Source organism: Myodes glareolus, chromosome 12, assembly GCF_982192425.1.
Source record: "Myodes glareolus chromosome 12, mMyoGla1.1, whole genome shotgun sequence".
NCBI lineage: Eukaryota > Metazoa > Chordata > Mammalia > Rodentia > Cricetidae > Myodes > Myodes glareolus.
In genome coordinates, this window is record NC_142037.1 from 22305321 (window position 1) to 22332502 (window position 27182).

General features: G+C 43.3%; 1 protein-coding gene across 3 annotated transcripts in view; it reads left to right on the forward strand.

The window, feature by feature from the left end:
- Positions 1–27182, forward strand: part of Ift88 (intraflagellar transport 88) — a 106726-nt gene that overhangs the window by 62311 nt on the left and 17233 nt on the right. For all 3 annotated transcript variants that reach the window (XM_048442030.3, XM_048442029.3, XM_048442028.3), the window contains exons 21-24: positions 2358–2410; positions 3587–3652; positions 15503–15609; positions 26954–27020. In XM_048442030.3, the coding sequence (XP_048297987.2) occupies positions 2358–2410; positions 3587–3652; positions 15503–15609; positions 26954–27020 (293 nt within the window). The remainder of the gene's footprint in view (positions 1–2357; positions 2411–3586; positions 3653–15502; positions 15610–26953; positions 27021–27182) is intronic.

The window sequence follows — 27182 nt, forward strand, 5'->3', positions numbered from 1 at the left end:
CCGTAGACTTGAAATAAACAATCCAAAATGGCAACTATTAAATTAGTAAAAATAATATCATTTGTAACCGCATTAAAAAGAATAAGGTAACTAGTTGTTGATTTAATTGTGTAACTAAAAAGCATGGACTTAAAGCTATGACTCACCCCTGAAAGAGATTAAGGACATAAACAAATGGGAAGACATCATGTACATGGATTAGAAGACTTGGGTTATTAGCAGTACCAATCAGAGTGATCTTAAGGTCAAGGCTCTCCCTATCAAAATCTCTATAGTATTTTACAGACATAGGAAGTCCATCTAATATTCATAGAGAATCTCTAGGGGCTCTGAATAGTCAATCCAAAAAGAAGCAAAGTTGGAAAATTCCACATCCCTCTTTTCAGAATGTGCTTGCGTACTGCCATAATCAAAACAGTGTGGCACTTCAGGGGCTAGAAAGACCGCCGAGAGAATAGCCGCTAGATCCCCACAGTAACCCCTCTCACGTACTGTACAAAAGCATGGAGGAACAACGGTCTTTTTGGCTAAAAATGTTTGACAGCTCGATATTTACATGGCAGGAAAATGAAGTCTGAACCCAACCGATGGTGCACGCCAGTAGTCTGGTTACTCTGTGACTGAGGTGGGGGGAATTGAGAGTTCAAAGACAGTCTGGGTTACAAATCAGTCCTCCATCCCAAAAACAACAACCACAAAAAATTGAACCCTTAGTTTATCCCATATGCAAAACTAAATTTAAAATGAATTAAAGACCCAAATAAATATAAGACTAAAACTATAAAATACTCACAAGAGAGGGCTGGAGAGATGGCTCAAGTAATTAAGAGCATTGGCTGCTCTCCTAGAGAATATGGGTTCAATTCCCCACACCCACATGGCAGCTCACAGCTGTCTGTACCTCCTCTTCCAGGGAACCTATACCCTCACAGAAACATACACACAGGCAAAACACAAATGTACATAAAATTAAAAAAAAAACACTCATAAAAACTCTTGGTGGAAATTATTCATGCCATTGAATGTGACAAAAACTCCAGAAATGGTATCAAAACACAGAAATAGGCAATATTAGACTTCATCAAAATTTCAATCTTCTGCTTAACAAATAAGAGTACAAAAGCAACCCACAGAGTAAGTTATTACCCCAAATATATAAAGAGCTCAGACAGCTCAACAGTAACAAAAATGAACAAAGACTTTGAGGACATTTTCCCCAAAGACAATATATACACCGCTGGTAAGCATATGCAAAGATGCTTAGCAGCATCCAGCGCTAGGCAGCGCAGGTCACACCTATGCACACATGGGCAGCATAATTGGACTTAGTGAGTTATTTCAAAAGAAGATAGGAATGCGACATGTTGGGAGGTGCCCTGGGAAAGTTGGAGGGACAAATTAGGAATGGATCTGATCTTATTTTATTGTATACATGTATGAAATTCTCAAAGAATAAAAAAAAAATGGGTTGGGAGAACAAGGTCTCCCTATGTTGCCCCAGCGGTCCTAAAATTCCTTATGTCCTGGAACTGGCTCTTCTGCCTCTGCCTCCTGAGTGCTGGGATTAAAGGTGTGCGCCACCACCCCCTGGCTAGAACCCTGGGTGTAACATGTGGGTGGAAAAGTGACAGGCTTCAAGGAGGAAAGTAATGCAATTAACTGCATATTTTATTTAGATTGCAGTGGATAGTGTGGGCAGTGGGCTTAAAATTAATAACTTGCACATAACAGTACTGAAATTGAAGCCCATATGTGTTCACACAAGCTGGTAGGCTTGCCATCAAACTAGCTTGGAGTTGGAAGGCCTTCTAGAAGGCCCTGGGGAAGCACAAGGGAGATTTGGAGGGCAGGGAATCTTAAACACTTCCCTAGACTCTTCCTGATTCGGTTAGGGACGGTGGAGACAGGGTCTCCCATAGTAGCCCAGCTCAGCCTAGAACTCACTGCATAGCCAAAGATGGCTTCAGAATCACAGAAATCCTCCTGCCTCAGCCTCCTGTGAGTGCTGAGAACACAAGCATGTGCCAGCATGCCTGTCTTGGCTGTTTGTAAAGTCAGTCTCTAGAGGTCCTGGTTGTGATTACTACTTTAGAAAAGAATGTGATTTTCGTTAAAGGTGAAAAGGGCATAGATAAGAGTTCTCTTTCCCTCTCTTTGGATTAAAGCCTGGCTTTTCTAACGTAAGATCAAGTATTTTATACTCTAGATGTGTGAGCCTGCATATTATTAATAAAGATTAAGTAAACAAAAGGCCTGAAGTCTTCAAAGGAACTAAAGGTAGAAAGCTTAATGAGTCTTTTTCACCATCTCGTTATTTTGTTTCATCTCTGATTTCCACTCATTTCTTCCTTTTCTAGACCCACGCAAGTGAAATGGCAGCTGATGGTAGCCAGCTGTTTCAGAAGAAGTGGTGAGCGTTCTGACTTTATTCAGTTCTTATTTAGTTTCTGGTTTTTTTCTTTTAAGTAGTTATGCATATAAATGTGTTCCAGTTGAATGTTTATTAAACATTAACTTTCTGAATAACCACACATAATTTATTATACATATTATGTGAAAAACATAATAATTACTACATACAGGAAAGGTCATGCTTACAGAGTGGGGGTGTTTTATTTTTATTTAAGGCAAGGGCAGTGGATTGGCACTGGGTTTGAATTTAATAGCAAACACTCTACCACTAAGTACACCATAGCCTGCAGGCTATTCCAGGAACTCTCCTAAAAACGAGTTCTTTCTCAAAATTAACGTGAGATCATTACATGTTAACCACAAAATATTCTTTTTATATTTGTTTCTATTTCCATTTTCTGCCCAAGTGATTAATTCAGACCTGGGACAGCAAGAACTGTGCATTATTTACAACAAACATCATTAGGTGCAGAGGTTTGTGCTTCTGTCCCAAGAAGATGCCCGTAGCTTAAATGCCAGAGACTCAACTAGGAGGTCAGTGTTAAGAAGTTTATAAACCCCACACAGACCATAAAATGCCCAAGAAAAGATAATCCTGACCCCGCAGGAAGAACAAACTGAGGTTGTCCGTGTTCACCTGCTCACTTGGGAGGTTACCCAATAGCTGTCAGTGTCTTCAAAGTGGCCAGGACATCCATTACAGACTTAGTGTGGTCCTGCACTGGAGGGCTCACTCTTTAGCACAACCATGGCTCCGGTCAGATGGACATTTTGACTGTGAGATGCACATTCCTTTGCACGGGACCACTGAGCCACACCCCACTCAGAGTGGATCTTAACATCAGCTAGTCACTGCATTACTTCTGTTGAGAAGCGAATACTCACTGTGTGATCAGGCTGGCCTCTGTGTGACAGACGTCCCCTTCCTCTGCTTCCTGAGTGCCGAGGTTACAGGCATGAAATAGCACACCCATATTATATATTTTTTTCTCCTAGAAATGACTCAAAAATGATACATATCTGCTTGTGCAAACATGAAAAATAAACTTTCAACTAAACCATTAAAGTATACCAATGCTTTGGATTAGAATCAACATTTTAATTAAATTTAGTAATATTTCTATAACTTTATATAGGTAACTATTATTACATTTTCCTCTCTCTTTACTTACAGGTAACTACCAAAAGGCCTTAGATACTTACAAAGAGATTCACAGGAAATTTCCAGAGAATGTTGAATGTAAGTGACCTTGTATTTTGTAACTTTGAAGGCAAAGATACCACACTCTGTGTTCTAATAGATAGTGAAATTTGCTGCAGTAACAGTATGCATAAATGAAGCCTTGTTTGTGCTACATATCTTTAAAGTTTTTATCCAACCAGAAAATTTGACTTCTTAAGTGTGCCATTTTATAGAACTTAGTTGTTGATAGGTTTAAGTATAATACCACATCCTATTTATTATTAAGCAAATCTGCATCTCAGTCCTTTATTAAAAAGTTTAAGGATGGGGGCTGGAGAGATGGCTCAGTGGTTAAGAGCATTGCCTGCTCTTCCAAAGGTCCTGAGTTCAATTCCCGGCAACCACATGGTGGCTCACAACCATCTGTAATGAGGTCTGGTGCCCTCTTCTGGCCTGCAGACTTACACACAGACAGAATATTGTATACATAATAAATAAATAAATAAAAAAGTTTAAGGACAAATTTTGGGGGAAGCAGCTGTAGCACTGTTGGTAAAATAATGCTTGCCTGGCATGAACAAAGTCCTGCTTTGACCCCCACGCCAACTAAAAGCAGGTATGCTCTGAGCGCTGGGCAGTGAAGGCAGGATGGGGGGGGGCAGCTAGAGGTCCAGATGTGCTGAACGCTGGACTGTGAAGGTGGGAAGGCTAGAGGTCCAGATGTGCTCTGAGTGCTGGGCGGTGAAGGCAGGAGGACTAGAGGTCCAGAGTTAAGGTCAGCCTCGGTCACCTGAGTTTCTATAGACGCCGATGCTGCATAGGGAAGGCGTTTGTAGGATTTTTATTGGAGTGTGTATATAATGTGTGGTAGGCACGTGTATGCCACAGTGTGCCTGTGTAGGCCAGAGGGCAACTTTGTGGAGTGGGGTCTCTTGTCCACTTTTACGTGGGTTTCGAGGATTGAACTTAAGTTACAAGATCTGCATGGAAACCACCTTTAGCGGATGAGCCATCTGGCCAACCCAAGAGAAGCACTTTTTAACTTTTTTTTAGTGGTTTTGTTTTGTTTTGTTTCAAGATAGGGTTTCTCTGTGTAGCCCTGGCTGTCCTGGAACTCACTCTTTAGACCAGGCTGGCCTCAGACTCAGAGATCTGCCTGCTTCTTCTTCCCGAGCCCTGGGATTAAAGACGTGCACCACTGGCATGGGCGGAGGCGAGATTTCCCCGACTGACGCCTGAGGCAGGTGGGAGAGCTGTCCCCATCACTCCTCTGTCACGTTACAACATGGTCAGGAGAGAGATAAGTGTGAGAAAACTGCCCTGCGTAGAACTGGCCCGGCATAGCTGCAAGGGCTGAACTAGCCATGGCAGTGCTGGAGCGCGCCCCCTGGTGGTGAGGACGAGGGAGAACTGTGGGCTGACCAACCCTGCAACTACCCAAGCCCAGAACCAGGGTTCAGTATTAGCTCACCCCAGCATCCACCCATCTGTGATCTGCTGGAGCACAGGCTGGGAAGGGGCAGTCCTTCCGACCCAGGGCTACAGAATCTCTGTGAGACAGGGCAGCAACAGGATGTCCAGGAAGAGTCCCAGTGAGGGCCCCGTGTCAATAGCGCAGCAGAGACAGGGCCCCGAACCAGACCAGTGATTCTTTGTGATGAACGCCTGCGTGTAAAGATGTATGGATAAAGGGTCTATTGCGTGACTCACTGTGCCACACTGCAGCCTCCATGTGGAGATTTTCCCCTTCTTCCTCATTTCTTTCTCTTTTTCCCTTTTTATCTTAAATTTTGTTTTGTTTTGTTGGGGGGGGTTCAGAGGGAACAGGAGATGAGTGCGATCGCGATGCATGATGTGAAACACACAAAGACCAGCATATTTTTAAGAGTCTTTTAATGTATATGTGTGTATACCTATGTGAATTCATATGTACCACCTGTGTTCAGGGGACCAAAAAGGCCAGAGGGTGTCAGATCCTTTGGTACTGGAGTTGCAAGTAGTTGGGAGCTGCCCAATGTAGGTGCTAGGAACTAAACCCAGGTCCTCTGCAAGAGCAGTAAGTCCTTTTAACACTGAGCCATCTCTTCAGTTCTGTGAAAAGCATTTTTAACTGCCCACTTTAGTGTTTAATGCTTTCAGGTTGGAAAAAAAAGATACTTTTACTATTTTTGAAAACAAAACATGAATAATCTTGCAGGTGATTTGTATGTGTGTGGTCACTGTGCACATAGGTACACGCGTGAGCTAAAGGTCAATATCCGGAATCTTCCTCAATTCTCTCTACCTCAGTTTTTGAGAGGGTCTCTTACTGTCCTGGCGCTTGCCAGGCTGGCTAGACTGGTTTACCGGTGAGCCCCAGAGGCCCACTTGTCCCCGCCTTCCAGCGCTGGAGCTCTGTGCCACCGTGCTTGGTGTTCCGTTGTGTGTTCCGGGGACTCGAACTCAGATCCTCATGTTTGCACAGCCAGCGCTTTACGGGCTGATTGTCTCTCCCACTCCTAGTTTCAAAATGCTGTCTTGACATGTTACTTGCTTGTGAGTTATGAAATGAGCTTTGCAGAAGCATCCATGTCCTGCCTCTCTTGTCGCTGTGCCCGGTCCTGTCATAGTAACAAGGAGGCGGATTACTGCAAAATCTGGGCTAAGGAAAGAGAAAACAGCCACCTTCATTCACTGCATCTCGCCACTAACTGTCAGTTTTGTCCTGAGTTGCGTTTAGTCAAAGAGGAAAGTCAGCTGGGTGACAGTGGCTCAGTGGCTCACACCTTTAATCCCATCACCACAGAGGCAGACTGATCTCTGAGTTCAAGGCCAGCCTCTTCTACATAGCAAGTTCCAGGACAGCCAGGACTGCACAGAGAAAATCTTGTCTTGAAAAACCAAAAAGAAAAGAGGAAAGTCATAGTCAATTTAGAATTTTTACCATCTTTGTTAGGAAACAAAAAGCAATTCCTTGAGAAGAAATCTCTTCATTCATGTTGAGGATAGTGTGTGTCTTTTCTCAAGGTGTGGGCGGTGCTGAAATCAGCGCTGCAGCGAAGAGAACATCTTTGAAAAGTCTTTTTCATCTTGTTCTCTAAAATAATAAGTGCATGCAACACATTACAGTAAACACACATCTCTCCTGAGCTCGGGTTTCTGATGATGCAGCCTGATCTAAGGAGTAAGTGGAGTCTCTGTCTGCTTGACTCTTAGAAGAGCTGCACTGCCCAGGACTGAGAAGAGGTGCAGGATCAAGAAGTAGGTTCCTCACCTGATAGCCACAGGAGGCAGACACCAGGGAGGAAAGGGTCTACAGGGCCATCGTTGTAGAACTCTTAAAAGGTGCAGATTTGTAGTTTGCAGTGGACCCAGGCATCTATTTTCCCTGTTCCTTTTCAAAAAGAAACTTTCTGTGTGGTTTTTAGTCTCAGTCACATTAGAGACCATTCTGTCCCAGAAGTCCAGGGACAGTATTTGAAAATGGAATCTGCCTGCCTGCCACCTGGTTCATTGAAGGGATCCACTGCAGGTGTCAGACAGGGAAGTGAACCTCAAGAAAGACGAGAATGAAAACCCGGTGCAGATTGACTTCATCAACCTGGATCAGAGACTTCTGGGCATCCAATGCCAGGCTGTTCACTGTCAGCATATTTAAAACATAATACAATTTGGGGGAAGGCTTCCGGGCAACAATCAGTCTAATCCAGGTGCACAGTAAAGCTCAAGTGTGACTATTTAATGTTCTAGGGAAAGAAAAGTCTAGGATAATCATTCTGGGGAATTTGGGTGAGGTCTGTCTCTATAGCAAAAGGTGGGTAAGGTTTGCCACACCCACTTTCTTTCTCCACAGATAGCAGAAAGGTTACCAGCTCATTAACAAAATCCACTCCCAGCCTTCTGGGAAAGATATCAGGACCATTGAGAAGAGAACCCAGTGTGTTTAACATTCCTAGTTTCCCTAGAGATCTGTGGGTGCAAGGATCTTTGTGCCCCAATGGTTGGTCCTAGAGTGTGGCTGTCCAGCAGGTTTGTAAGCAGCGTCCTCAGCCTTCACCTACTAGTGGAACTCACACTCCATTTGTTGAAACCTGAAGTCTCCAGGCTTGGCAAAATGCCCCTTACAGGGCAGAATCGCTTCCTGATGAAAATCTTGGAGCAAGGCCTTGGTGCAGGGCCAGCAAGGCCACATTGTTTCCCTTTATAGAGTGTTTTAAGAGTTAGCCTAAAAGTTAAATGAATGACTGTGTACACTATAAGGAATATCTAAGATGATTTTGGCCTATATAATTCTCAAAACAAGTGTAATCAATTGACGGCCATAGCTGGAGCCTTAGTGGGGAAAAACTGCGGAATGTTATCTGAAGCAGAATCATTTTCTGGTGAACCCAGCAAGATTCCGAGGGAACTGTATGCATGTGGTGCAGACATATGTGCAGGCAAAACATCCATACACACAAAATGAAGCTTTTTAAATTTAAAAATTGGCATATTTTACAGCCTTACAGATGATATCCTGCATTTCAGAGGACAACTAGCTAAACTGGCTGAGGTTGGCTTGTCTAAGCAGGGTCTCATGTAGCCCACGCTAGGCAAGAACTTACTATGTAACTCAGGTTGGTCTTGGAAATAGTCATTTTGTTTTCTATAAATCGCCTCTAAACTCTCTTCTGAGGGAAGGCAGAAGAGAACAACAATGCTATATTATTCCCAAAACATAAACTACCTTTTCACTGTGGATTGCTAAGATAAGTGTGTACACAGAGGACTTACCTAGTAATTATGACACTTGCAAATTATTTTAGGTCTACTACTTTCAGTGTCTTACTGATTAGAAATTGGTTATTTTTATGCACACTCTTATGAATGAGGACTATATTCCAGACACCATTGAACACTGATGTAGCATAGACCGGGATCCTGGGCATTGTGGATCTGGTATCCTTAAGGAAGAGAAAGGAAGTAGCGAGTTCAGCCCAGGTCAGTAGTAGCAAGTTTGATGTTGAGAGCATGGAAGGACTAGAGTCTTGGCCATCAGTCTTGGGTGGCCTTTGAGGTGGCATTTAAACAGGAACCTGGAAGAATCGAAGCGTGATGGAGACATGGCATTGGAGGTCAGGCACAGCTGACCATGTGATGTGAGACCTGGAGGGCAGGGAGCCAAGAAGTCCTGCAGCTGAACCTCAGGACCTTAGAGCAGGGCTTCAGGGGCTCCACAGAGATGAGGCTGAGCCACTGTGGGATGCTAAGCATTAGAGTAAGATTGACATACATTTTCAGGACACTAGCAGAATAAAGTTACAGAAGTTACCCTTCTGTAACTGAAATCCAACAGTGACATGCTCAGTGGGTCACACAAAGCTGTTGAAATGAGTTCAGTGCTCAGAATCCACATAAAGGTAGAAGGAGAGAACCAAAATGGCACACACATACACACACAGAGACATACAGACATATACACACACAGACCCACACATACACACACACACACCAATAAATATTTCTCAAAGCTCATTGTTCTTTGTCAGTTATAGTGCGATCATGTACGTGAGTGACAGTGATTCTGAATGTGTTTGGAGTGTACTAGTGACAGAATCTATGGAGTGTAGACGTGGGAGGACCTGCACAGATCTAAGTGGAGCCATCCAGAAGGGTTCTCCGAGATAAGGGGAACTGGGAAGACGAGTAGAGAAGAGAACCCAACGTGCTTGTGATGTTTCTCTCTGAGCTAACTAAGGGGCCGTGTTCATTGTGCACAGAAAAGTTGGAGATCACTAACATAGAAATTTATCTTTTTTTTTTTGTAAATTTTATTAAATTATAAAAGTTTCCATTTCCGCCCCCCCTCCCAACACCCTCCCACTCCCCCCACTCCCCCCCTCCTTCCCCTCCGTCCCCCAGGGCAGTCAGGGTTTCCTGCCCTGTGGGAAGCTCCAGCTCCCTCCCCCTCCCTCCAGGTCCAGGAAGGCGAGCGTCCAAACAGACTGGATCCCCAATAGAAATTTATCTTAATGTATGTTTGTTTTCTTCTGTTAGAATATGTATTACAAATCATTTTTAAGTGGGTATTTATTAGCTTAATGCTAATTGCTCATTCCCTACACGTTTGCAGAACTTTTATCAACTATTCCTGTGTGCTAGAGACACAAGAGTTTATGTTAAGTATTTTCTGAGACTCTCTAGTAATCAGGTCACTGATACAGTATAATAAGTGATCTTGTTTTAAATGTTGAAAGTGGTGTGAAAGTACAGAGTTCTTAAATCTGCCAGGATTGGGAGGTAGCTGCCGGAGTGAATGACATTGAATGTGGCCCGCGAGGGAGGTAGCCCAGCTTTGCCAGCCAGGAAGACAAAGCAGGGTGTCCAGGCAGTAGAGCAGCATCAAAAAGACTAGGAATGCAGGGACACATTCTATTTCAAATAAAGCTATTCTTAAATATATATATATATATAGCAGGTAGAACATATGTTTTCTTACACAGAGACAAAAAAAAAAAAATGCTGTCTAAAAATCATGACCCTGCCGGGACAAAGGTATAATTTACTTTTAGAAAAGTTTATAAAACTTTTCTACTTACCATTTTAGACAAAAACTAGGACACTGACCCCAAGAACCAGAGGCATCAGGGAGGGAGGAGGGTGCTGACCATAGCTGAAAGCAGGAGTAGTGGCTGAGAGTGTGTGGAGGAGGGACCGGCTCCCTCCTGGAATCCAGGCAGAATGTGAGGAGAGAGAGAGTAAAGGATGTTTAGCAGAGGGGAGGGAGGTAGCTCAGTGGGGAGGAGAGCGCGGCTGCTCCTCTAGCATCCACATGGTGGCTCACAACTGTCTGTATCCAAGGACTCCGATGCCCTCTCCTAGCCTCCATGGGAACCAATCATGCCTGTAGTAAGTAGACAAACATGGCAGGAAAACACCCATATACATCAAATAATAATATTTTTAAAATATATTTAACAGAGTCAGAGCTGGAGAGATGACTCAGTAAAATGCCTTCCAAACAAGCATAAGGACCTGAGCTTGGCTCCTCATCACCCATGTGAAAAGCCTAACATGGGGGCACAAGCTTGTAACCCCAGTGCTGGTGCAGCAGATGTAGGAGGATCTCTGGAGCTTGCCAGCCAGCCAGTCTAGACAAATCAACAGGCTCCAGGTCCACTGAGAGACCCTCTCTCAAATATAAGGTGGAGAGCAATTAAGCAAGACACCTGGCTCCCACAGTAATGCATGTACACCCATACACACATGAATGTGTACGTGTGTATACATCACATCTGGCACCCACATAAATATACATATACCCATACACACATGAACATGTACACATGTGTGCATCACATCTGGTACCCACATAGATACATGTACACCTATACACACATGAGCATGTACACATGCATACATCACACCTGGTGTCCAATACACATATACCCATACACACATGAACATGTACACATGCATACATCACATCTGGTACCACATAAATACACATGCACCCAACATGTACACATGCATACATCACATGCACATACTCAAACAAGATATTTAACAGTCAAAATGAGTAGTTGTGAAAGAAGGCGAAAGAGAAGCATAACTTAAGTATTTATGTAGAGGAAACGTAGGAGGAAGAGTTGGGGTGGTGATGTCAGCATGGGGCAGGTGTTCTTGGGTCTTGTGATGTGGTTGAGCTATCCAAACTCCTAACAAAGTCACCGTGATATGTAGAGGCGACTATGATAAACACTGAGGAGAAATGTGCATTTGGAGTGAGAAATTAGCTTTAAATTATTAAGATGCAGCCTGACTGAGGTTGATAAATGGGTGCGACATCCCAGGAGAGATCGTAAATCAATAGTCCAAGAGTGGACCTGCAGAACACCAGCATTCAAGTGGAGTAGAGGACGCGTAAGGGATTGAGAAGGAGGTCTGGAGAGCAAACAAGAACAGTGCCCCCAAAGCCAAGGGAGATGGACTTCAAGAAGACATTGTGACTGGTGACACTTGGGGTTGGGACTGTCACTCAGTGTCAGTGCTTGCATGATGCTTAGATGCTCCGGATTTCATACGCAGCACTGAGAACAAATCATAGAAGTTACCAGCCAACAGCCACTGACTTTGGAAAGTCACTGGGGAAGTAGAGGTAGAAACAGAAGAGCAGCAGGTTGAAATAGGCGGTGGGCGTGAGGAGTGGTCTAGGGATGCTTCTCTTTAAGGAGGGAAGAGGTGGCTGTTTGTCGGCTGCAAGGAACAGTGTAGTAAAAAAGGAGAAATTAAAGATGTGCCAGGAAGCACAGCAATGAAAAACGACGTCTGTGGGAATGGAGTCAACCATAGAGAGTGGACGGGGTAATTCTGAAAAGTACTGGAGCCCTGCTTATAGAAGAGAGGACTTAAGCAACCAACTGCTGTCATATGAGGTCACTTCTTCGTTCCAACCACCCGACAGTTCAGACCCGAAATAATCATACAGAAACTATATTATTTAAAACACTGCTTGGTCCATTAGCTCTAGCTGCTTTGGGCTAACACATATCTTAATTTAACCCATTGCAAGTAATCTGTGTATCGCCGCGTGGCTGTGGATTACGGGGTAAAGTTCCCAGCATCTGTCTCCAGCTACATAGCTTCTCTCTGACTCCGTCTCCTTTCTCCCAACATTCAGTTTAGTTTTCCCTGCCTAGCTCTGTTCTACCCTATCAGGCCAAGCCAGTTTCTTTATTCATTAACCAATAAAAGCAACACATAGACAGAAGGAAGAATTCAATTCAATTCAAACAAAAATTACAGTTACAATATTTGTATCTACTTTATCTTTTACTACCACTAAGGAAAGCTATATTATTACTATCTACTCTTCAACTCCATCAAAGACTCCAGAAGGATATAATATTACCTAAATAAACAGGAAGTGCATTGTAAACAACTTCCAAAACTCTAGAATTGATAAAGACATCTTGCTGCCTGGACAGTCACCCAAAGTTCTTCTATAACATTGAGGCATCTGTCTTCAGCCTACCGGTCCATAGTATCCGGCAGACTTTTCCGTGAAGCAGGAAATTTCAAAGACAATTACACCTACCTATATTGGAAGTTTGCCAGTCACTTTCTTCTGGTGGTATACACTTTTAATCCCAACACTTGGGAGACAGAGGCAAGTGGATATCTGTGAATTAAAAGCCAACCAGGTCTACAGAGTGAGTTCCAGAACAGCCAGAGTAGTTACACAGAGAAGCTCTGTCTTGAAAAAGAAAAGGCAAAAAAAAAAAGAAATTAATTTTTAACATCTAGCTAATGATTATAAAGTATGATTTTGATGGTAGTTGTGGTAAGGGGAGAAGTATGCTCTATACCTCCTTACTCTAAGGCTGTCGAGAAGTATGGTTTAAGCCTGGCTGGCAGGATGGTAGGTGCCTGCAGCCCAGCAGTACTAAAGGAAGTGAGACAAACAGCCTGGGCAGCATAGCGAGAGCAAGAGGGAGAATGTAAACCTGGGTCGTGGTAGACAAGCAGTGCAGAGCCAGCACACCTACTGTGTGTGCAGTGCTCCGCCCTAGAAACTGACGTGCCTGGGAGCCAGTCCGGGCTCCCTGGAAGCTGGAACTGAGCTAGCTGTCAGGAGCCTCTGAGTGATCCGAAGTTCAGATTTGTGGGGTCTTCTGCTTTGTAGTTATCACAAGGAAACAGGTACATTTTGGAGCTACTTTTTCAATTAAATAAACACAATTTGAGCATATTATGACTATTTTTTAGGTATTAGAAATTTACTTTTAGGGGTTAAAAATATAATTTAGTTGGTAGAAAACTTGCCCAGAAACCAAGGAGCCTTAACTTTGATCCCCAGCATTGCTGAACCTGGGTGTGGTGTTGCTTGTCTAAGAGGCAGAGACAGAAGGGTCAGAAGTCATAGGCTAGCCCCAACAAATAATGAGTTGTAGGCCCATGCCTTATTCCCTGTCTTTAAAAGAAACAAAACAAAAAAACTAGTGGGTTATTTTCCTTTTTGTTTATTCTTTTCTCATAAGTACATCCCAAGCACAGCCTCTCCTCCAGCTCCTCCCAGTCCCCCACACACATCCCCTATCCCCCAGATCCCCTGCTCGCTCCTCCATTTCCTTTCAGAAAAGAGCAGGGCTCCCAGGATGTCAACCGAAAATGGCGTAACAAGACACAAAAAGACTAGGCACACACTGTCATAGCAAGGCTTGACAAGGCCACCCAGTAGGAGGAAAAGTTCCCAAAAACAGGCAAAGAGTCAGAGACAACCCCACTCCCACTGTTAGGAGTCCACAAAAAACCCCAAGCTAAACAACCTCAGCCTGTCTGCAGAGGACCTGGTGCGGACCTCTGCAGGCTCCTCTGTGCTTGTCACTCCAGTCTCTGTGAGTCCCTATGGGCCCTGCCTAGTTGATGCTGTGGGCCATATTCTACTAGTGTTCTCGACCCCTCTGGGCCTGATAATTCTTCCTCCCTCTCTTCCTTGGGGTTCCCTGAGCTCCTAAGGTTTGGCTATGGGTGTCTACATCATCAGCTGATGGCAGTATCCCATCAGCTATCAGAGGAAGCCTCTCTGATGACAATTGGGCTGGGCACCAATCTATGAGAATAGCAGAATATCGTTAAGAATCATTTCATTGACTTGTTTCTTTTGTTAATCGTGTTTGGCTCTACCCTCCAGCTCCAGTTCCTGGCCATCCAGGAAGTGAGGGCATGGGCTACTTCTGATGACAAGTTAGACTGGTCATTGCTTGGCTACTCCCACAAGCTCTGAACTGCCTTTGCCCCAGCACATCCACAGGCAGGACAGATATGGGACAAAAGCTTTGTGGCCGGGTTGGTGTCCCAATCCCACCACTGGACGCCTTGCCTGGTTACAGAAGATGGTCTCTTCAGGCTCTGTATCCTCCATCACTAGGAGTCCTCACTGGGACTCTAATATACATACCAATAAAAAGCAGGCTTGGTGGCTTGTGCCTGTAGTCTCAGCTCTGTGGAGGAAAAGCCGAAAGATCACCCTCGGCTACCTAGCAAGTTTGAGACCAACCTAGGCTACATGAGACCTTGTCTCTAAATAAACAAATCATTTGTGTAAACCCAACTAAATATGCTGAGTGAGATGTAGAAGTGATGAGAGGATTTTCTTGCTGTTTTACGATGTGATGATCATACACAGAAGTTGCAGGAGCGGAAGTGTGGGGTGGGTGGGAAGAACAGAGGCAGAGGCAAAGTGGGGGACTATCAGGTCCTCAGCTGGGTGTCAGCTCAGAGCTGTGCACTGGATGTTCCCTCTCTTGTAATTATCTTATACATACTTGATGTTGACTTCAAGCCCAGCTATAAAGTGTGTTTCTTTAATGTGAATAATATTGATTAAAACAGTGAATTTACCAACAGTAAAAGGAACATTTACTGGTAATATCTTCCTCCTCCTTCCTTCTTTGTGCACTCTACATTTTGTAGCCAAGTCTCTCTTAGAAATCTTTATGTGTGTGTATCTGTCATTGGCACATTAACAAAAATTGCAGCTCTGAGTTGTCTTCCTTGTGCTGTGCCCTTTCTGTGGTCTGGTGGCATAACAGGGCAGGTCACCTACAAGGAAGTAGGTTCTCCCAGGTCTAGAGATTGCAAGGTGTAATGAGTTTGGGGTGGAGTGGGGAGGTGAGACAAACTCTCACTATGTAACTCTGGCTGTCTTGGAACTCACTCTGTAGACCAGGCTGGCCTCGAACTCACAGAGTTCATCCTGCCTCTGCCTCCCAAGTGCTGGGGTTAAAGGTGTGTGGCACCGCTGCCTGACTATAATTATGTTTTAAGAGAAAACAAAGAGCTGTCAGCATCCAGCCCCTGCCAAATGTCAGGCTTGCTCTGTTGGGTTGAAACTGCTCTGTGCATCTTTCCTTTCCTAAATATTTTTGGTTTTGTTTTTTAATTTAGGTTTGCGTTTCTTGGTTCGTCTCTGCACAGATATTGGATTAAAAGAAGTTCAAGAATATGCCACAAAACTCAAGCGGTTGGAAAAAATGAAAGAAATGAGGGAACAGGTATCTCATGTGGGCCGGGAACTATTGTCTGTTAGTTTTCAAAATGTCAGCCTGCTGTAGCTGAAATGCACTGGGTTAGGAGCTTGTATCACAGCATAGCTGGAATTTTACTCAACAATGGCAAAAAATGAAATTTTCTGGAAAATGAATTGAAGAATGATTCATAAAAACTCAGAGAGAGAAATTGAAGTTCAACCTGAAAGTCAAAAAAGCAAAGCAACCAGCCACTGGCTCTTGCCTCAACCTCAGTCCGAAATGGCAATCCTGCCTCCAGGAATCTCAGAATGAGACGTGACTGAGAACTGTCTCCTCCCGTTTTATGTTCCTCTCCAGTGCTGAGATTAAAGGTGTGTGTCACCACTGCCTGGTCTGTAAGGCTGACCAGTAGGGCTGTTTTACTCTCTGATCTTCAGGCAAGCTTTATTTATTACAAATGAAATATCACTACAGTGAATAGATCTGGAAAGTATAATGTTAAGTGAGGCAACTCAAACTCTGTAAGGCAAAACCATGTGTTCTCCTTCATGTGTGCATCCCAACCGTGTGTGTGTGTGTGTGTGTTGTGTGTGTGTGTGTGTCGCCGAAAACCTAGAAAGGAGACCAAGAGAGGGTAAAATAGGTAATGAGGAAGCTTGGGGATAGACATAAGACACGTGAAACTCAAAAGAGAAAAGAGATGGGGTGAGGGGCACAAGAGAGAACCAAGGGTGGCAGGGGGTGAAAGAGTTGATGGGAAGGAGACTCTACTAAAACCCATTCTGTTCAAATGCTGTGATGATATCTGTACTGTGAGTGCCAATTTTCACAACAAAAAAAGAAGAAATATCTTAGAAGTCAATACAGAACTAACTTTACTTGGCAGTACTAAAATCTGAGAATGATGTGTACATTTGCAGGCACTTGAGCGGCATTTCCATTGAAGTCATTGCTTTTTTACTATTTAGATGATAGTTGTTTGCCCTAGAAAATAAAGTAATGCCGGGCAGTAGTGGTGCATGCTTTTAATCCCAGCACTCGAGAGGCAGAGGTAGGTGGATCTCTGTGAGTTCCAGGCCAGCCTGGTCTACAAGAGCTAGTTCCAGGACAGGCTCTAAAGCTACGGAGAAACCCTATCTCGAAAAACCAAAAAAAAAAAAAAAAAAAAAAAAATTTAAATTAAAAAAAAATAATGATAAAACGAAGAACAGTATTTAAAGCAGAGTTGAAGAGCTGGGGCTGTATCTCGTGATAGTGTGCACAGGTCCTGGGTTCAGTTCCTAGCATGGCAGGAAGAGGCAGAGTTGAACTGCTTTTTGCACTCTATTGTAATGGAAATATCACTGAAATTATCTAAGTAGGGCAGCTTCTAAGATAGGACTCCAGATGGCTTCTATGGAGTCTTTAGTGGAGAGCTACTGATAGATGAGTAACTTCGATTTTCCAGAGGATGAGGTAACTGAGAGATTATTTGTCACTTGTTGTGGCGTCGGGGCTTTGCTCTCGAGGTGTCCCTGTGGCAGAACACAGTGCAGAGAAGCCATTGTCGGTGTATTTCTGCAGCAGATGGATGGAGGGCAGGGTTCCCGCTGGCACTACCTCTCCACACTTGAGCCTAGAGCATCTAGCATGTATGTGAGTTTTGAATATTTGCCTTTTACCAAGAAAACATATGTTCTTAAAGCTAATACTGATATATTGAAATTAAAACTCTCTTTTTGTTTCTTTGTTGTTTTAAGACAGGATCTCACTATGTAGCTCTGGTTGTCCAGGAACTCGCTCTGTAGACCAGGCTGCCTTGAACTCACAGAGATCCTCCTGCCTCTACCTCCCTAGTGCTGGGATTAAAAGTGAGCACCACAACATCCAGCTAGAAATAAAATTCTAAGCGAGGCTTAGTGTAGCAGCAATGACTTTTATGCAGTTATCCTGGCTGTAGAGAGGATCTAATTCTCACATGCTTGCAGAATGTGGCTGGCTGTCTTAGATGTGATCTAATATCCTGTAAAAATATTATGAGCAAACTAGTTTTACTTTAAAAGTCCTATAAAACATCAAGTTGATATTTATTTACCAAGCTAGGCTACATCATTAAAATGTGCTGTAACAGCCAGTCTGTGCACTGTACCAAATGCTAATGAAAGAACTGCGTGAGGCTTGTGACACATGCACTGCTGTAAGGGGAAGTTCAGGTACTATAATTGTAATTATGTATTTAGTAGGAGTCAAAAAAGTATGTATTTAAATGAAGCACATTTTGGAATTGAATTCATTGTTGGGGCCCCTCATACAGAACGTGTGCAAAGATGAGTTTCTTACTGAACAAGCATGCCTGAGTTCTGAGTCTTTACAGTCTACAGTGAGCCCAGGCTTCTACAGATACCATTAGTCCTTCTGTACCTCCGGCCCTGGTCCTGATTTCCTAGACTCCCAAGAAGAATTCCACCTCAGCCCTCAAAAGTAGCCTCTTAGCTTCTTGGCACTTGTGGGTAGTTCATAAACAACTTTTGTTTTGTTTTGGAGACAGTGTCTCACTATGTAACCCATCCTTACGGGTTACATGGAACTCACTGTGCAGCTTAAGTTGGCCTCAAACTAATGGCAATCCTTTTTCCTCAGCCTGCTGGAATTATAGGTATGTACTACTGCACCAAGCCACAATGGCTTAAATTTAATGTAAGCATAAACTTTAAGGAACATTTATTGTGGTCTGGAGAGATGGCTCAGTGGCTAAGAGCACTGGCTGCTCTTCCAGAGGTCCTGAGTTCAATTTCCAGCAACCACATGGTGGCTCACAACCATCTATAGTGGGATCCTGATCTGGCATGTAGGTGTACATAAAATAAATAAATAAACCTTAAAAAAAAAGAAACATTGATTGCAAAGAATTCCTGAGCAATGAAATTTAGGAATTAAGTATACTTAGAGTTCCTTTTCTCACATTATTTTTAGTTCGCCACTAATGTAATCCCATCTTGAGCTGGGTTGAGTCAATGTGGTTGCTGTTCATTCTTCCTTTCTATGGGAGTCACTTTTGCCTCTGCTCTGTCTCCCTTGACCCTTGTATCTTCTCTTGCCCTCTTTGCCTTATTACAGTCTCTATAGTAGTGGGACCCTTCTTAAAATCTGGCTGACTTCTTTAGACTGGTATTCCAGGAACTAAAGGACATTACTGAATTTGAATGACTAGAGTGACATCATTGGACCCACTCTTCCTTCTTGTTCCTGCTCAGCCTTTTCGTTTCTCTGCATCAGAATGTTTATATGTTCGTTAAGGAACACAGACCTGAAGAAATAAAACTACCTTCTTATGGTGAAAAGAATGGTTTCTTCTGAGGCTGCATCCTGATGGGGATTAGACCAGGATTTAGCAAGCCTTGTTGTTGTTGGGAGGGTGCAATAAATCATGGAAACTACATCAAAGGAACAAACTGTTTGTCAGGGACCCTCAGGGATTAGGAGAAATCTTTTTAACAAATAATTGATTTCTTTCTCTGCCGCTAATTCTTATTCCTGGATGGCTCCCTCAGACTCTTCCGTGTCTGTCTCACCTATCAGCACATCAACAGCTCTGCCCACTCAGGGCCTCAGATACTGCATCACTAGCCTGTGACGTAGACGTGTTCTGTCACTACAGCTTTCCCTAAATGGTTCATACTCTACCTCTGTCTTCAGTTTCCTCAGAACCTTTGACTTCTGTGCTCCCTGACTGTTTCTCTTTTCTCCCCTCCACCCATGATTCTATTTGCATAAGAGCATTGTTTTTGGCCCATGCCTTTAATCCCAGCACTCTGGAGGCAGAAGCAGGTAGATCTTTGTAAGTTTGAGGCCAGCCTGGTCTCAGAGCAAGTTCCAGGACAGCCAGTACTGTCCAAAGAAACCTTGTCTCAAAAACACCAAAGAAAGAAAGAAAGAAGAAAAAACTGTTTTCTTTGTTCTTCAGTGTTTCTCTTTGCATCACACATCAAAGAAACATTTTTTGGGTGTTCTCTTACTTAAGTTTGAGTTATCAGCGTGGAGTGGAGAAGAGCAAGGTCAGAGAAAGGTTGTAGAATTAAGAAGGGCTGAAAGAGGAAGGATGGACACGTGGGAAAGCCAGCTTCTCGAATAATTGGTGTGGGTCCCATCTTGGTTGGTCTTAGATTGTGAGCCTATGGGGCAGGTCTCTGTTTTCTGGTTTCTACAAGGAAAACAACATTACTAGTTATGGGGAAAAATATAATAAACTTCTGAATTAAGGATGTTCTCTTCTAATGTTGAAGCTTTATCTGTTCATTTCTTGTTTACAATCCTTAGAGTTTTTTTCCTATGTAATTAAATTTTCTTCAGAGACATCATTTTTGATACCTATATAGGTATATTTTGATTTATTGAAACATTTCCACATTTCCGGGCACTCCCGTATCTTTTTAAATACAGATAGTTTTCTATGATCAGTCAGATTTTCAGGGTTTTGTTTGTTTATTTGTTTTGTTTTGTTGCTGTAGTTCTTGGCCACTATAATTTTATTTGTGAGCTCTTCCTGCAAGAGAAGTTGACCAGAGACATTCTGTGCAGTGACCATCAAGACTTCTTTTATCACAGTCAGCTTTTACCCAGAACTGCTGGAGAATCCAGAACTAACTAACCCTATAAGCAGAAAGGAAGAAGGACACAGGGGTTGGCAACAGGAAAGAGAGCCAGAGCAAAGAGCTTGGGTGACCCTAACAGTCTTCTCCATGTTTCTAGTGGCAGCTTTCTCTTTATTAACTTTAGTACAGTAACTACACTAGACGTCAATTATAACTGTGGGGACTGGGGGTGTAGCTCGAGCTGAAGTACCTGCTGAGTGTGTGGGATGGCCAGGATTCCTTCCCCAGCACTGCAGATGAAAACAGCAGCTTACGTTTGTGCAGTGTATTTTAGAGGCCGGCACTGTCTAAGCACTCGGCCTTGTTAACTAATTCAACTGCTCTCACTGATCTGTGATTCTGGAGAAAGGTCACTGTACATTTCCTGAATGAGAAAGCTCAGACCCACTGACCACAGAGCTTGTACCCAGTCCTGTGCTCCAGCTTGACCTTTCTCACTCCGTTCTCCTCTCCCCACCCACTAAGTGAGATTGGCATTATTTTTTCAAAATAAAAGTGCTATCTCTTTTTCCTAGTATTAAAACAATAAACATTCTTTTAAAAATTCAGAGCTAGATCTGGGGGCTAATTCTAGCTGCTCAGAAGGCTGAGGCAGGAGGATGGCAAATTTATGGCCAACCTAAGCAACTCAACAAGACTGCATCTCAAATAGTTAAAAGCGGATTAGAGGCTGGACAGTGGTGGCACATGCCCTTAATTCCAGCACTTAGGCGGCAAAGACAGGAGATATGAGCTCGAAGCTAGCCTGGTCTACAGAGCGAGTTCCAGGACAGCCAAAGCTATACACAGAAAAACCTGTCTCAAAAAAACAAACAAAAAAAAAAAAAAGAAGAAGAAGAAGAGAGAGAGAATAATAGAAGAGAGAGAGAATAATAGAGCTGACGTCAGTGTCGAGCGCTTCCGTGGTGTTTGTGGAGCCCTGTGCTCAGTCCCAGCACCTGGGGAAATTCAGGCAGGTTCCTTTGTAAACCAAACCACTCTGGTTTACTGAGAAAGGATCTCAGAAGTTCAAGGTGATCTCACATTCACATTCCTCCTGCCTCTGCATTCCAGCTGCCCACACTGCAGTCATGTGCCACTGTGACCCACTCTAAATAACTTTTCATTCAAATAAAGTAAAAAGGTGAAAATCACTCTTGCCACTTGTAGAGATTGATCAACATGTCATGCTCCCAGGCATTTTCACAAAAACATATAAATGTCATAATACATACATTCTTTTTGTTATTTTTTCAAGGCAGAGTTTCTCTGTTTAGCCCTGACTGTCCTGGAACTCACTCTGTAGACCAGGCTGACCTTGAACTCATAGATACACTTGCCTCTGCCTCCCCAGTGTGGAAATTAAAGGCAAACATATGTTCTTAAAGGGAGTGACTTTTACAAAAACACTACCTTACAACTTTTAACCTCCTCTTAGCCAAATGACATAGGCACCTGGCAGTGCTAGCCAGTGTCTGTTGCTGTCAGGTTTACTCTTTATTCCATTGTATGGCTATTTCTCATCTAAGCACTGAGAAACTGAGAACCGTCATTGTCACGGCACCAATGCCTCCTGTGTCTGCCATCACACCCCACCCGAAATGAGTGTAACCCTGAATATTTTCAAAACCCGCATCTCCCGTGTGTCAAGAACATCACCATGATGCTGTTTAACAGCCACTGTTGAGTTCCGGAAATGGACCTGGTTCTGAATGGTTCTGGGTTGAGCTGTGGATCAGATGTCAGTCTAAGAGTAGACCCTGGGCTGCTGCGCAGGCCACCATGGCCAGGCTGTCACTGTGGAGCCAACAGAGCCAACTGCAAACTCCCATTTGCATTTACCCTTCATACATAAATTATATCTTTGTACCTATTTGATCTTCATAGTTAATGCTTTCTCCAGACAGCTTCTCCAATCTCAGAATTTGTCTAACTGTACAAATCCTAGATCCACCCCATCATTATCTTAATCACTACCCACCTGACCTTTATTTTCTCATCTCAGCAGTGCCTCAGCTTAGCCCACTCATCTGCTGGCTGCCACGTTTGTGTTATGCCCTGTGACAGGGTCTCTCTTCTCCGGCCTTGCCTAGGTTACCTGTTAGGCAGCTCTGTAGTGCTGTAGCCCGGCCCTCCTGAGTTCTTTCTGAGTTTTTTCTTGGCTCTACCGTGGCTGCTTTACCTCTCTACACTGACAGGGCAAGACCAACTCCCCGCCAGCTCTGAATCCCTGGAGGACTGCCAGAGTCGGCCCCATGGCCTGATGGGATTGCGGTTGTCATGGGTCTGTCCCAGGGGCTTTCCTCGGTACCCGCTGAGGAAGAATGGTCGCCTAAGATACGTTGGTCAGACTTCTCCCCATGGTGTCAGCAGTGAACAGCTGACTAAGGCTTCATGGTTCCTAGTCTTTGAACCCCAGTGTCATCTTGGTGGCGTCTGTACACCCTTGTCGTGGCTGTTAACAGTGGTTGGCCCATTAGATTCCCTTCTGGTTGGATTTGTTGGGTTTTTTTTTTTTAATTTTGTAAAGGTAATGTGTGTATGAAGAGAGAAAGAGCTATGAGAAGCCACAGAGAGAATGTGAGCTTGCCTGTGTCACAATGCCTGGGCGGTCAGAAGACAGCTTTCGAGAGCTGGTTCATTGCTTCCGCTGTGTGTTCAAGGATAGCACTCAGGAATCAGGCTTGCGCAGCAAGTGTTACCCACTGAGCCATATCCTTCGGCCATTATTTGTTGGGTGTGAGTGCACGTGGATGTTGAGCTGGAAATAAGGATGAATACCGTTCTACATACAGGATGTTAGAGGAAACCTTGAGCCAGCAGAGACAAGGGGGAGGCCACCAGGGGCACACAGGGCATCTCCAAATAGAGGAACTGGAGGAAGACTTAGGGGCCTCCCAGGATGCTCTCGTCTCCAGTCCATGCAGCAGCAGGACTTCACTTGCCACGGATGAAGAGGAGAGAGAGTGGAGGTCTGTGGGCATGGGCTGAGATGCTGAGTATATCCTTGATGCCCTGTGGTGCCCATCTGCATGCTTGGCCATTTCCCAGTGTCCTGGGAAGAGGCGAGTCACAGAAACAGCCGAGGCTTAGGTTTCTCTTGGTGAATGAGCCAGAGAGATGAGTCAGACAAGGGGTGCCCATGGTGGGCCAGGAGTCCAGATGGACAGAACGCAGAGATTTAAGTGGTTGTTAGAAAAATAGGGATCAAACGGGGGTAGAAGGTTGCGGCTGAGGGCAGGGACAGCGTGGTGGATAAAACAATTTGGTGGCTATGAAAACTCACACCTCCCTAAGTATCCTGTTCCCACCTAGCGCCACCCGAGCAGGACGCAGGAGTCTGGGGTGACTCTGACATTGGATGTTGTGATTTTTTTTAGCAGCTCTTTCTGTGTAGGATTGCTTTGGCTGCTTGGGATCTTTAGTTCTATTCCTAGGTTCTTCAAGGCTTTTATAATGAAGAGATGTTGAACATTGTCAAAAGCCTTTTCTTCATGTATGGAGGTAACGTGATTTCTGTACTCATGTCTGCTTATGTGCTGGATTACCTTTATTAGTTTGTGTCTGCTGTGTTCTATGTCCTTGTAATGGAGTCATCTTGGTTATGATGTGTCATCTTCTTAATGTATTGAGTTTAGTTTGCAAATATTTTATTGATAATTTTTATGCCTATGTTTATTGGTGAAATTGTTTTATAGTGTTTTTAATGTTTTGTTCTGTCTGTACCCGGTTTTGTTATTAAGGAAATGTAGATTTGTTGAATGAGTTTGGAATAATATTCTTTCTCCTTCTGTTTTATAGAACAATTTAAGAAAAGCTCTTCTTTGAATGCATGGGAGAATTTGGCAGTGAATCCATCCAGTCCTGGGCATTGTTGTTAGACTCTTGCTGTATTTTCAATATCATCGCTAGTTATAGATCTCTTTAAGTTATTTCTGTCTTCTTGATTTAATTCTGGTAAATGTGTCCAGGAATTTATCTATTTCTCCAAATTTTCCAGTCTTTTGAAATGTAGGTTTTCAGTGTATTATATAATAACCTTTGGATTTCACTGGACTTTGATGACCTTATTTTTTTCATTTCTAATGTTATGAATGTGAATCTTTTTTCTTTTTATTCGGTTAAATTGGCTAGGGATTTTCAGTCTTTGTGATTTTTCAAAGAGCCAACTTTTTGATTTAATTTTTTATTCTTCTCTTCTTCATCTCACAGATTGATAGCCTATTTGTTGTCATCTAGTGTGTTGGATGTTTTTCTAAGGTTCATCATTAGGTTGCTTAATTCAGCTTTCTTTAATTAAAAAAAAAGGATTGCTGTGAGTGTGTGCATGATTGGGGTGGCATGCATGCCACAGTATGCCTGTGGAGCCAGGGGACAGTTCTGTAGAACTGGTTCTCTTCTTCTACCTTAGAGTGGATCTGGGGATCAAGTTCAGGCCATGAGACTTGCAGGGCAGTACTTTCACCCACCGAGCTTCCCACGGGCCTTTGATGTTTCCTGTGCACACTCAGCCATAAACTTTCCTCCTAGAACTGCCTTAGCCATGTTTGACAGGTTCTGATGAAGAGCAATTTCATTTGATCTAGGAATTTTTAAATTTCTCCTGATTTCTTCAACAACCTGCTGATCACTCAAAGTCTATTGTTCGGTCTCCAACTCTTTGTGTGTTTTTTGTTTCTTTCTGCTGTTGACTTCTAGTTTTATTTTATTGTTTGTTGCTGTCAAGACTTGCTTTGTTGGGCTGGAGAGATAGATGGCTCAGCGATTAAGAGCATTGCCTGCTCTTCCAAAATTCCTGAGTTCAATTCCCAGCACCCACATGGTGGCTCACAACCATCTGTAGTGAGGTCTGGTGCCGTCTTCTGGCTTGCAGGCATACATGCAACAGACAGAATATTGTATACAAAATAAATATTTTTTTAAAAAAAGACTTGCTTTGTAGCCTAGAATGTAACCTATTTTAGAGACTGTTCCAAGGACTGCTGAGAAGAATGTATATCCCATATCCATTGGATAGAATATTTCATAGATATGTGAAATCTATTTAATCTATAGTGTAGTTGAACTCTGCAGTTTATTGGTTTCTAGCTTGCATCCAAGCTGAAACTCTGAGCGAAGAATGGAATGCTGAACTCAGTTATTATTACTGATTCAGGACCTACCTGGTCTTTTGGTGTTTGTTTTATGGAACCAGGGACTCCAATATTCAGTGCTCATATATTTACAGTTATTATATTTGCTTGATGAATTGTTGGGTTGGGCACTAATACATTATATGCATCTGCAAATATCAAATAAAGTACTTAAAAAACAGCACTAGCCAGGCGGTGGTGGCGCACATCTTTAATCCCAGCACTCAGGAGGCGTAGGCAGGCAGATCTCTATGAGTTCGGGGCCAGCCTGGTCTACAAGAACTAGTTCCAAGACAGGCTCCAAAGCTACACAGAAACCCAGTCTCAGAAAAACAAAAGCAAAAAAAAAAAATCTCAAAATAAAAGGTTTGATACTTAGGCAAAACACAAAACAACCATATATTATGGAAAGAAATTGAAAGAATACCACAGTTTTCCATGCGAGTCCGAGGACCTGAGTTTGACACCCAGTACCCATGTAAAGGCTGAGCATGACACATGTCTGTACAATCACAGCACAGAAGGGCAGAGACAAGAGGATTCCCAGAGCTGTCAGCTAGCCAGTGTAGCCACACATCCCTGACTTCCAGGCTTAGAGATCCTGTCTCAAAATTAAGGTAAAGAACAACTAAAAAGACATCCAGCATCTACCTCTGGCCTCCATGCGTGTGCACACACGCACCACCAACACACACATACATACTTGCTTGCTCACACATGGGACCATCACAGCCTGGCCTGGAGATGCCTTTTGAAATGCTTCTGAGTATCCAGAAAAGTAACTGTTAACCAAACCATAAGTGTGTGTGAGATTTTAGTAATGTTTTTATTTTAGAAGTTTAATGTCAAAAGCCAGGATGCTTTTGTTTGTTTGTTTTTTCATTTGTTTGTTTTGACTCCTCAAATGGACTGGGTTAATTGTTACAGATTAGGGATGGGGTAGGAAATAGCCTTTGGGACATGTTTTTCTCCTCTTCCACTTTTTCTTTCAAATTATTATTATGTTCTGAATCTTTTCGTCAAGAAAGTGCTGTTGGGAGTTTTTGTTTTGTTTTTCAAGACAAGGTTTCTCTGAAGCTTTGGAGCCTGTCTTGAAACTCACTCTGTAGACCAAGCTGGCCTTGAACTCATGGAGATCTGCCTGTCTCTGCTTCCCAAGTGCTGAGATTAAAGACAAGTGCCACCACCACCCAGCACTGTTTGATTTTTTTAATCGCTTGGCTGTGCAAAGGTTATTGTTGAGTAAAAATGCCATTTGTGTCCTCTGCAGATCCTGGGGGGTAGGGGGTCATCAGACCTTACTTTCAAAAGAATTCTGTTCAGCCAGGCATGATGACACTTGCATTTAGTCTCAACAGAGGCAGGCAGATCCATATGAGTTCGAGGCTAGCCTGGTCTGCAGAACAAGTTCCAGGTTAGCCAAAGCTACACTCTAAAACACTGTCTTGAAAAACCAAAAAAATAAAATAAAATAAAAAGATTCTGTCCTTTTTTTTCTGTTAACTCAGCTCTTGGATAGTGATGAATTAGTCCTGAGGGTCACGTGGTAATGCTAGTTTTACATCACTCTTTTGTTATGTGTGGTTCTGAAGGAATGTCACTTATTCTTCTCTCCTTGTTCTGTAGCGCATAAAATCGGGCAGAGACAGTGGTGGAGGCTCCCGCAGCAAACGAGAGGGAAGCGCTGGCAGTGGTGAGTATCTTCCATGCTCTAGAACACTGGGTTCCACAGAGACATTGAGATCATCCTGGAGGGTCCTCTGTATGTTTTATGTTCTTTGTCTGTTTATTTATGTACACAGTGAAACCTCACCTATTTTAACCTGGCTAGTGGTTGTTCTAATAGATATGTGTT